This window comes from Scyliorhinus torazame, chromosome 2, assembly GCF_047496885.1.
Source record: "Scyliorhinus torazame isolate Kashiwa2021f chromosome 2, sScyTor2.1, whole genome shotgun sequence".
Lineage (NCBI taxonomy): Eukaryota > Metazoa > Chordata > Chondrichthyes > Carcharhiniformes > Scyliorhinidae > Scyliorhinus > Scyliorhinus torazame.
Window position 1 is genome coordinate 360,418,354 of NC_092708.1, and position 12,154 is coordinate 360,430,507.

General features: G+C 49.7%; 1 protein-coding gene across 2 annotated transcripts in view; it reads left to right on the forward strand.

The window, feature by feature from the left end:
- rin3 (Ras and Rab interactor 3) overlaps window positions 1–12,154 on the forward strand; it is a 161,378-nt gene that overhangs the window by 127,180 nt on the left and 22,044 nt on the right. For both annotated transcript variants that reach the window (XM_072492338.1, XM_072492347.1), the window contains one exon: window positions 9,850–10,013. In XM_072492338.1, coding sequence (XP_072348439.1) covers window positions 9,850–10,013 — 164 coding nt within the window. The remainder of the gene's footprint in view (window positions 1–9,849; window positions 10,014–12,154) is intronic.

A 12,154-nucleotide genomic window follows, 5' to 3' on the forward strand; every position in this document is an offset into this window, starting at 1 on the left:
CTATCAGTTTCAGGTGCGTTTCCTGTAACATAACCACATCTACCCTAAGTTTCTTAAGGTGTGCGAGTACCCGTGCCCTCTTTATCGGCCCGTTCAGCCCTCTCACGTTCCACGTGATCAGCCGGGTTGGGGGGCTTCCTACCCCCCCCCCCTTGTCGATTAGCCATCCCCTTTTTCCAGCTCCTCACCCGGTTCCCACGCAGCTGTATCTCCCCCAGGCGGTGCCCCCCCCCCCGCCCATCCCCTCCCATACCAGCTCCCCCCTCTCCCCAGCAGCAGCAACCCAGTAATTCCCCCCTCCCACCCCCCCCGCTAGATCCCCCGCTAGCGTAATTACTCCCCCCATGTTGCTCCCAGAAGTCAGCAAACTCTGGCCGACCTCGGCTTCCCCCCGTGACCTCGGCTCGCACCGTGCGACGCCCCCTCCTTCCTGCTTCTCTATTCCCGCCATGATTATCATAGCGCGGGAACCAAGCCCGTGCTTCTCCCTTGGCCCCGCCCCCAATGGCCAACGCCCCATCTCCTCCACCTCCCCTCCTCCCCCATCACCACCTGTGGAAGAGAGAAAAGTTACCACATCGCAGGATTAGTACATAAAACTCCTCTTTCCCCCCTTTTTAACCCCCCTCTTCGCCCCCCACATTCGCCCCACCACTTTGTTCAAACGTTCTTTTTAATAACCCGCTCATTCCAGTTTTTCTTCCACAATAAAAGTCCACGCTTCATCCGCCGTCATTCCAAATGTTATCTTCTTTTTATGAAGCACCGCCTTGGCCCGATTAAAGCTCGCCCTCCTTCTCGCCACCTCCGCACTCCAGTCTTGATAAACGCGGATCACCGCGTTCTCCCATTTACTGCTCCGAGTTTTCTTTGCCCATCGAAGGACCATTTCTTTATCCTTAAAACGGAGGAATCTCACCACTATGGCTCTGGGAATTTCTCCTGCTCTCGGTCCTCGCGCCATCACTCGGTATGCTCCCTCCACCTCCAACGGACCCGCCGGGGCCTCCGCTCCCATTAACGAGTGCAGCATCGTGCTCACATATGCCCCGACGTCCGCTCCCTCCACACCTTCAGGAAGACCAAGAATCCTCAGGTTGTTCCTCCTTGCATTGTTCTCCAGTGCCTCCAACCTTTCCACACATCGTTTCTGATGTGCCTCATGCATCTCCGTCTTCACCACCAGGCCCTGTATGTCGTCCTCATTCTCGGCTGCCTTTGCCTTCACGATCCGAAGCTCCCACTCCTGGGTCTTTTGTTCCTCCTTTAGCCCTTCGATCGCCTGTAGTATCGGGGCCAACAGCTCTTTCTTCATTTCCTTTTTGAGCTCTTCCACACAGCATTTCAAGAACTCTTGTTGTTCAGGGCCCCATGTTAAACTGCCACCTTCCGACGCCATCTTGGTTTTTGCTTGCCTTCCTTGCCGCTGTTCTAAAGGATCCACTGCAATCCGGCCACTTTCTCCTCCTTTTTTCATCCGTATCCAGGGGGGATTCCCTTCTGGTTTACCGCACAGTGTTTTTAGCCGTCAAAATTGCCGTTGGGGCTCCTATCAAGAGCCCAAAAGTCATTTCACCGGGAGCTGCCGAAACGTGCGACTCAGCTGGTCATCGCCGCACCCGGAACAAGATTTGCATTAACACAACAATTTGCAGTCAATAAATAGTTAATATAATAAATCAATTATATTAATTTGCAGTTAATATAACTGCTGCAGTATAGTCACTGTTGTAATGTGCGAAACACAGCAGACAATTTGTGTGCTGCAACTTCCCGCAAACAATGTGATAATGTCGAGGGCACAGGAGATAACCCACCTGCTCTCCTTCGAAATAGTGCCGTGGGACCTTTTACATCCACCCGAGCAGGTAGATGGGGCCTCGGTTTAACAGCTCATCCAAAAGATAGCACCTCTGCTAGTGTAGTGCTCTCTCAACATTCAACACTGCAGTGGAGTATCAGCCTTCGATCTTTATGCTCAAGCCTGGAATGGGACTGGAACTGGGAGACTCAGAGGCAAGAGTCCTGACTGAACCACAGCTGACACGATTAAGTCATTTAGGGAAACGGATAAAAGAAGAAGGTGGAAAGGAAGATGAGGCAAACTCAGGGATTCTATAGTTTTGAGATCTTGAAAAAGAAGGAATTTGAGCAGATGACCATCCAATTTTCACACAGAGAGCAAGAACGATATGTGTGACAGTGCATTTGGCGTTTGAGAGTACGAGACGAAAGTTCAACAAAAATTTGCACTTCTTTATTGTCTTTAGTAAATGGCACAAGAAACTTTACACATGGGAGAGAATGTCAAACAGCAGTAAAAGACTTAGACTCGTCAGAATGAGATAATAATAATCGCTTATTGTCACACGTAGGCTTCAATGAAGTTACTGTGAAAAACCCCTAGTCGCCACATTACGGCGCCTGTTCGGGGAGGCCGGTACGGGAACCTGCTGCATTGAAAGAATTATCCTGTGCATTCCAGACCATGTCGCTTGATGATATTTCACCTTGTCTCATCTTTGGTTCTTTATCCAATCAGTTGAAAAGATTTTAGGGAGACCTTTAAAGATCAGGAGGAAGTAAAAAGGCAAATTTGCTTTGGGGGAGAATTACAGAAAACACGGCCGAGGTGGTTTGAGCAACATGAGTGAGGTACATAGGAGACCAGAATCAGAATGCTAAAGAGCAGACACAAGTTTGTACAGCTGGAAGAGGTTACAAATATAGGATGGAACAGACCATGAAGGAGTTTATAGACAAGGATAAGGATTTTAAAATCAATGCAAGGACAAGGCTAGCAGGAGAACAAAATATAATGCATGATGGATAGGAGTTGTGTAGGTTGATGGCCTGTGGACTACACTGGAGAAGTGCAGTCTAGAAGTCATGTATATTTGTAGCAGACCATATAATATTTCATTAAATATTTACCATTATCTTTCTACTTTTCATGCATTTCCCATCATATCCAACTTGCTCCATATACCTTCATAGTTTCCTTTATTCAGATTTAAGACCCTAGTTTTGGAAAGAACGATATTACTTTCAAACTTAATGTAAAATTCTATCATATTATGGTTGCTATTTCCAAAGACTCCTTCACAAGGAGGTTATTAATTTGCACATTCTCATTACACATTACTAAATCTAAAAATGTCCGATCCCCAATTGATTCTTCAACACAACACTCCAGAAACCCATTTCACACACATTCCAGGAATTTACCCTCCACAGCATAAGTTAAGTGTTGATTAGGTTTATCCAGTCGATGTATAGGTTGAACTCCCCTGTGATTACTTTATTAGCCTTGTTACATACACCTTTTAACTTCCTGATTTATACCATGTCCTACATTACCACAACTGTCTGGTGGCCTATTAACAATTCCATACCAATGTGCGCATTATTCATCTTGATCCTTCAATCTAAAATCTTCTCTCACTAAGGTACTGATTTTGTTGCTGACTAACAGCGCTACCCCACCACATTTTACTTTTTGCTTATCCTTCTTAAATGTTGAATGTCCTTTAATATTCAGTTTCCAGCCTTGGTCACCCTGTAACCAAGACACTGTAATGGCAATTATACCATACCCATTTACTTATACTTGCGCCTTCAAATCATTTACCTTTTGCAAATGCTGCTTCCATTCAGATAGAGTGCTCTTAATTTTGTCTTTTTAACATTATATTGTATTTTGATCTTATTTGATGTTTTCCTTTGCTTCATCTGTCTTCCGATTTCACTTGCTACTTTTCCACTTGCTGTTACTATTTTTGATTCTGTCCTATCTGAATTCACTCTTAGATTCCCATCCCCCTGCCCAACTAGTATAAACCCTCCCCGACAGCACTAGTAAATCTCCCTGTGTGAATGTTAGTCCCAGTTCTGCCAAGGTGCAACCTGTCCATCCTTAACAGGTCCCACCTGCCCCAGAAATGGTGCTAATGCCTCAGAAACCTGGGGCGTCATTCTCCGCCGGCGGGAGTCTCCGTTTTGCCAGCGCCCGGGGGTTTCCCGACGGCGTGGGGCTGCCCCACAATGGGAAACCCCATTGACCGGCCGGTGTTACGGAGACTCCCGCCGGCCGGTCGGTGCAGAAATGTGGCGGGGCGGGTAGGAGAATTTCGCCCCTGATGCCCTCCCTCCTACACCAGTTCTCCAGCCAGGTGTTCAATCACTCAGTCTTCCTAATTCTATGCTCACTAGTCCGTGGAACTGGGAGTAATCCTGAGATTACTGCTTTTGAGGTCTTGCTTTTTAATTTCATTCCTAACTCCCTAAATTCAGCTTTCAGTGCTTCATCCCTCTTCTGACCTATGACATTGGTACCAATGTGAACCATCGGGGACCTCCAGCTGTTCACCCTCCCATAAAAGAATGTCCTGCAGCAGCTCTCTGACATCCTTGATCATGGCACCAGGGAGGTGACACACCGTCCTGCCCCATCTATGGCCACAAAAAAGTCTGGCTATTCCCTCGCTAATTAATTCCCTATCATTATTGCTCTTCCACTCTTCTTACTCACCTTCTGTGCAGCTGACCCACCCATGATGCCATGGTCCTGGCCCTTTCTCCACCTCTCTGAGACATCATCATCCTCATCGGTGTCCAACATGGGAAACAGGTTATCAAGCGAGATACACTACCAGCTGCCTGGGCCTTTTAAACCCTCTGGCGGTCTCCCATTCTCTCTCTACCTACATTCCGAACCTGTGGTGTGAATATTGAATCAACTGTGGATAACAAAATAAATTACAGATTCCATTAGATCAAAGGAAGGTGCTTATAAAGATGCCAAGAAAAGTGGGAAGCCCAAGGATTGGGAACACTTTAGATTCCAGCAAAGGCGAACAAAGAAACTGATAAAGAAAAGGAAAAGGGGATATGAATGCAAGCTAGCCAGAAACATAAAAGCGGACACATTTAGGAATGTGAACAGGAAAAGTTGGTCAAAGACAAACATGGGTTCATTAAAGGTAGAGACAGCAGAATGTATAATGGAGGATAGCCAGATGGCGGAGAAATGAAACAATTACTTTGGCCTCTCTCCAAATTTTCCAGTCCTGCCCACGAGGATGCCTATTGCTGGCGGGACTGGAAAATCTTGGCCTTTGTGTGTCTTCATGGAGGAAGATACAAAAATTCTCTCATAAATTCTAGGGAACCAAGGGACTTGTGAAAATGAAGGACTGAAAGAAATGAGTATTAATTGTAAGGTAGTTCTCAAAACGTGAATGGGATTGAAAGTTGATAAATCCCTGGTCCAGATTGGCTGCATCCCAGTGTTGAAGGAGGCGGTTATGGAAGTACTGGATGTAATGCTGGTTTTCTTTCAGAACTCTACCGATCCTGGTATTATCGCACTATTTACGAAAGGGGGAAGAGAGAAAAAGGGGAACTACAGATTCATTAGTCCGATGTCAGGAGTATGGGAAAATGTTAGAATCGATTATAAAGAATGTGATAACTGGACAATTAGAAAATATTGATATGATTAGACAGAATCAACATGGATTGATGGAAGGGAAATCGTGTTTAACAAACCTGTTGGAGTTTTTTGAGGTTGCAACTTGTGGCATAGATAAAGGAGAACCAGTGGATGTGGTGTATTTGCATTTTCAGAAGCCTTCAATAATGTCCCACACAGGAAGTTCGGAAAAAATTAAAGTACATGGGATTGGGAGTAAGATACTGGTATGGATTGAGCATTGGATAATGGACAGAAAGCAAGAGTGTAGGAATTAATTGATCATTCTCATTGGCAATCTGAGACGAATGGGGTACCGTAAGGATCAGTGCTTGGGCCTCTGCTGTTCGATGTGGGGACCAAATGTAATATTTCCAAGTTTGCTCATTACACAAAACTAGATGGGAATGGAAGTTGCGAAGAGGATGCAAGGAGTCTTCAAAATAATTTAGGCAGGATAATGTTTGGACAAGAACATGCAAATTGAATATGATGTGAATAAGAGCAATGTTATCGACTTTGGTAGAGAAAACAGAAAGGCGGAATGATTCTTAAATGGTGAGAGGTTGATGTCCAAAGGGACCTGGGTGTCCTTGTTCCTGAGTCACTGAAGGTTAGCATGCAGGTGCAACAAGCAATTAGGAAGGCAAATGGTATGTTGGCCTTCATCACAAGAGGATTTGAGTTTAGGAGTAAAGAAGTCTTCATTTAATTGTATAGAGGTTGATGAGACTGCAGGCGCGATTCCCTGGAAATGTTTCTAAGTGTGGTAGTGAGCGGGAATTGCCACGAGCTTCCCAGTGCTCGGCCCAGTGAGACCGACACTGCAATTCAACATTAATAGGTCCACTTAACGAGGCCTCACGGGCTTCTAGCCACAAATAATGTCTCGCCAGCTGATTTGCTGGGACCGCACTTGCCAGCCCCCCGCTAACAAAGTCCAGCAGCACTTAAGCTGCACTTGCTCAGCCAATCCCAGCCAGCTCGCAACAATGGTACTGAGGAGACCGGTCCCAAGATTCAGAGATGCTGATCTGAGAGACTCCTGGTTATGGTGGAGGCTAGGAGGGATGCCCTGTTCCCCCAAGGGTCCCGGAGGGTGACCCACAAGGCAGCGAGGACTGTCTGGGATGAGGTGGTGGCAGCCGTTAGTTCCAGCAGTTTGACAAAGAGGACTGGCCTGCAGTGCAGGAAGAAGGTCAATGATCTACACCGGGCAGCACGAGTGAGTAGACACCAACCCCCCCCCACCATGGCTGAGGGTTTCGACAGAATGCCCGCCTCACTGGGGGATGTCACCCAACCCCAGGCTGACCTTGATGAGGTTCTGTGGGACATGTCCTGCTCTCAGATGGGCACGGCCGAGGCACTGCAGAGCATGTCGCAGTTACTGAGGAGCAACGCTAAGGGGGTCAACACGATGGTGCGGACCTTGGGAGCCACCAGGGCTGGCAGAGATCGATGATGCAGGGGCAAGCAGGGCTTGAACCAGGTGCCCCTCCACCCAAAGGTGAACCCCAGGGCCCTATGGGCACCGACGGAAAGTAGGGGACGCTGAGTGCCAGGACGGACCCGTCCCATGGAGTGGCAACAGTGGCCTTCAGCTCCCCCGGGTTCCACCCCACTGTCGAGGTCAGCACACGGGACAGGGCGGCACGGCTGTGCCTGTGCCATCGACAATGGAGCCGGGGCCCTCCAACCCCAGAGCCCCCAGAGGATGCCCGCTAGGGACATCAAAGGCAACGGGACAAGGTAAGCAGCTGGCTGTCTCCACCTCTGATGGGCATCCTGGGGAAAAAACAAAATGTAATGGTAGTGCTAGGAGGGCCAAGCATGTTGAGAATCACTGAGGACACCGGGGTAGGGGGAAGTGGGTGGGGGGGGAGGGGGGTAGGTAGGGGTTGGGGAGGGGAGGTTGGGGGACATGGTGAGGTGGCGCCATCGGGAATGGGGTATTGTACAGCACATTAAACACGGTTTTTGCACAACCATTATGATGCCTCTGTCACTTTCTTCCGTGATGCAGGCTGATCCTCGGACTCTTTACCCATCTCTCCAGGTAAACCCCTCCCCTGTGATACTCACCCACCCTCCGGCAGTGGATATGTCCCTGGAGCTGTGTCCTATCCCCTGGGTGTTTGTGTGTGTGGCATTGCCTCCCACAGTGTTCAGGCATCAAGATGTGATTGGGATGCTGGGCAATGATTGCCATATGCTACGTGGCCCTCCCACAGAAGCCCTTCCGCCAGGTTCACGTTTTTCAAAAGGAGCACTAATCGGCGCCAACGTGACCATCTGCTGGGGAGGCCGCTGAATGACGGGAGGCCATTGGATGTGGAATCTCTCTCATTAATTGTATGGGAATAGGGCTTAAGTGGTGATCATTGGTTTCTCACCACGCTACGGTGAGATCCCGATTTCGGCAATGGGAGCAGGCCAGTTGCATCGCAAACTGTTTGGCACCCTGCACGGATCTCGTTTTCGGTCTTTCCCGCTATTCACCGGACTCGTTACGCTTGAGTGAGAGCACAAAAAGGCCGGAGAATTGCGCCCTGCACCTGCAGTGGTGTGTACAGTTTTGATCTCTTAAGGAAGGATATATTTGCCAAAGTGAGAGTGCAACAGAGGTACACCAGGCTAATCCTTGGGATGGTGGGATTGTCTTATAAAGTGAGATTGAGGAAACGGGACCTGTATTCACTGGAGTTTTGAAGAATGAGAGGTGATCTAATTGAATCATACTCAATTCTTACAGGGAAGATGCTGAAAGGGGGCGGGATTCTCCGTTGCCCGATGCTGATATCGTAATGAGAATCCTCTCCGACACCCAAATTGGGGGCGGCGCCGGTTTGACGCCGGTTTTCGAATCTCCACCGTTGGAACGGCGTTGGCGCATCATCAGAAGGCCCTCCCCCAATGCTCCGCCCCCGATGGGCCGAGTTCCTGACTGCGCGGTTGACAAGTGGTCTGAGCGGTCGGGAACCCTGTATGGCGGCCATGGACTGTGTCCAGCTGGCTGGGAGCCGTGCCGCTGGCCCGGGGGAGCTTCCGCAAGGGCTGGTGGGGACTGGCGGGGGGTGACCAGATGTTGTCCTGTGGGGCTGTATTTGGCAGGTCGGGTCCGCGCACAGCCAGCGCCATGTTGTATTTCAGAACCGCTACTGGTCGGCACCGGCGCATGCGCGGCCATGGGCCCAGCCATTTACCGGCTGTTTTTGGTACGGGGGCCGGGGGTTTTACCTGGCGCAGTGCGAGCTCCTCACCAGTCCTGGACTCGGTGAGGATTCGGCACCAATTTTGGCGTTGTAAAACTCCACAGTTCCCACACCGGCGTCGTCACTTAGCCGCAGAATCGGAGAATCCAACGCAGGAATTTTCATCTCGTGGGTGAGTCAACAACCAGGGGACGCAGGTCCAGAATTAGGGGCAGGCCATTTAAGGCTTGGATGAGGAGGAATTCCTTCACTCAGCGGGTGGTGAAGCTTTGGAATTCTCCACCGCAGGGGGCTGTAGAAGCTGAGTCATCGCGCATGTTCAAGGCAGAAATCGGCAGATTTCTGGATATGAATAGCATAAAGGGACATGAGGATGGTTAAGAAGTGTGGCATAGAGGTAGATGATCAGCCATTTGAATGGCGGAGCACGCTCAAAGGGCCAAATGATCTACTTCTGCTCCTATTCTTTATGTTCCGATGTAATTCAAGTGTAGATATGAGTTTCAGCTATTGTCAGAGTGAGAAAAGTGTTAGCATTGTTGCAGAGGTGAAAGTAATGATGATAAACTGTGGGGTTTGAGATTTAACTTACGTTTGAACAGGGTGCTGAAGTCAAGCATTATCTGGTTCAGCCTGAGCAAGCAGCAGAAGAGGTTTGAGTCATGGGCATGAATACAGAATTTTAGCTGGAAGCCGAATAAGATGGAGTCGCAGTAAGTTGTATAGTTACTGCGCAAAACACAGAATTTAAATAAAATGGAAAGAATAACAGTTTTCGTATTCCTTAGAGCTTTAAATGAAGAAACACAACCCTGAACATAACATAAGTATAAATCTCTCTCTCTCTCAGCCGCAACCTGACGGTGCACAGGTCAGACTTTCTGTAGCTAATTATTCCTTGGCCAGGTCACTAGTATGTCGCCAATATATATGGTTTATAAAAAACAATCTACGGTAAAATAATTTATCCAACAAAGCAGCAGTAATAAAATGAACACACCAGTGGTATTATTGATTTAGAACAATCGATGCTCACCTTGGTTTTACACTTTAAATATGAATATTACAAAAGACAACTAATGCAATTATTCAATGCAGCAATGAATCTCCATTAATACAAATGCCTAGCAGTGTGAGTTAATGGATTTTGCTCTGTTTCAGGATATTATTACTTAACGACAACCTACGGCGCCTTAGAACATATCAAACACTATGATAAACACACTGTCACTCGTCAACTTAGTCACGAGGTCCAGGATTCAATCCACCAATGGCAAAGGAGGCGAACTCTGAATGTGAAACAAGTTTCCAGGTCATCGATGCAGGTCAGTATCACAATGGAAAAGCTGTAATTCTATAAGTAAAAGCTATATATTTGAGATCCTGATCTAATAAGTACAGAATACATTAATTATCCTGTAACCACTGCTGGCAGAGACTTCGTCCGTCTTGCCTTTCTCTGTCTAACCTCAAAAGGGATGTTTACCTCGGAGAGTGGGAAGGGGCAGTCAGAGGGCAATTCAATTCACCGATGCCTTCACCCATATCCCAGGTGGCTGTCCAGAAACAGCATTATAGACAGCTGGAAATAATGGTGATCTGACCACTGCCTAATTTGCTATCCTCAGACATGAGAAGATAGGGCAGAGTTCCAATAACTCCAGTTAAACAGTATTGATTGGCAACTTATTCATCCATATTTTGGAACATTACGGAAGCAGTCGTACGGAAATCACGGAAATACCATCTGTTGAATTCCATCTTTGCGGTTTTCTTCATTACTTTTGGAAAAGCTGAAAGCTTTAGTTGAAAGTTTTCTGAAGCTTACTCACTCTCCTCTGGAACTTCAATAAATGGGAAGGAACATACTGAACTGTCAGCTGAAATAAGGAGACTAGTTGATCTATGTACTGTAGATTTTCTTTTGGTTTGAGTTAAGTTAATATATGGTTTTAATCGGGGAATGGTTCAGGACACAGAGGCACAGGATAGAACATGTTTTACTCACTGCGACCTCACAGCGCTAAAGACCCAGGTTCGATCCTGCAGCCCGGTCACTGTCCGTGTGGAGTTTACACATTCTCCCCATATCAGCATGGATCTCAACCCCCACAACCCAAAAGATGTGCAGGGTAGGTTGACTGGCCATGCTAAATTGCCCGTTAATTGGAATTTTGTTTTACAAAGAACATGGGCGTCATTCTCCGACCCCCCAGAATGGCCGTTGGCCGCCGTGAATCCCGCCCCCGCCGGTTGCCGAAGTCTCCGAAGGGAGAAAAGTTGGCGGGGCGTTAATGGCGCCGCTGCCGTCGGAGAATGGCACGGGTCTGCGCAAGGCAGCCGATTTTCGGCCTGCCGATATTCTCCCTTCCGGATGGGCCGAAGTCCCGTCGACGTGATGACCGTTTACGTCGACGTAAATCAAACCTCCTTTTCATCGGCGTGACCCTGTGCTCCAGGGTCACGCCGACCAGCGTGGAGGTGAGTGACGGCCTGGGGGGTTGGCTCTGGGCAGGCGATGGCGTGGCCGCAGTCTGAATGTGTGGGGAGAGGTGTGTCTCGGGATGTGTGTGTGTGTGTGCGGCGGGGGGGGTGGTTAGAGTGGGCTGGGCTCCGGGGGAGTGCCGGGAGGGGGGTCCGTGCTGGGGAGGAGGTTGGGGGGGTCCGTGCCGGGGAGGGGGATGGGGGGGGTCCGTGCCGGGGAGGAGGTTGGGGGGGTCCGTGCCGGGGAGGGGGATGGGGGGGTCCGTGCCAGGGAGGGGGATGGGGGGTCCGTGCCGGGGAGGAGGTTGGGGGGTCCGTGCCAGGGAGGAGGTTGGGGGGGTCCGTGCCGGGGAGGGGGATGGGGGGTCCGTGCCGGGGAGGGGGATGGGGGGTCCGTGCCGGGGAGGAGGTTGGGGTCTGTGCCGGGGAGGGGGATGCGAGAGCAAGTGAGTTGGTCCACCTGGCCAGGTGCCAGCCTCCAACAGTTGGACCCATGCGGTCCATGCCACCTGGCTGGGGGGAGGAGGGGATATGGGCAATGATGACATGTCGTCGTTCCCCTCCCCCCCACCAGGCCGTCATGTTTTCCGATCATCCAGCGATGTTGGCGGCAGCCGCTAATGTCATAATGTCATAATGTTGCCCTGGATGAGGAGGAGGAGGAGGAGCGTGCCAGAGAGGCGGCAGCCGCCCAGGCTGGAGGGACACCTGACCGACAGGACGAGGAGGGGGAGGAGGACGTCGCGGCCCCACGGCAACGGAGGCACCCGAGGGCGCCCCGTGTGTACCGGCCCCGGCAGTCATACCAGGACCTCACGGACCGGGAATGCAGGAGGAGACTCCGGATGAGGCGGGAAACCGTGGCACACATCTGCCACCTGTCCGGCATATCGCAGACATCGTTGCGTCGGTGCATCCGGGCAGTGACAGATGCCCTATATGCCATGACGCACCGCTACATCCGCTTCCCTGTGGACCGGGC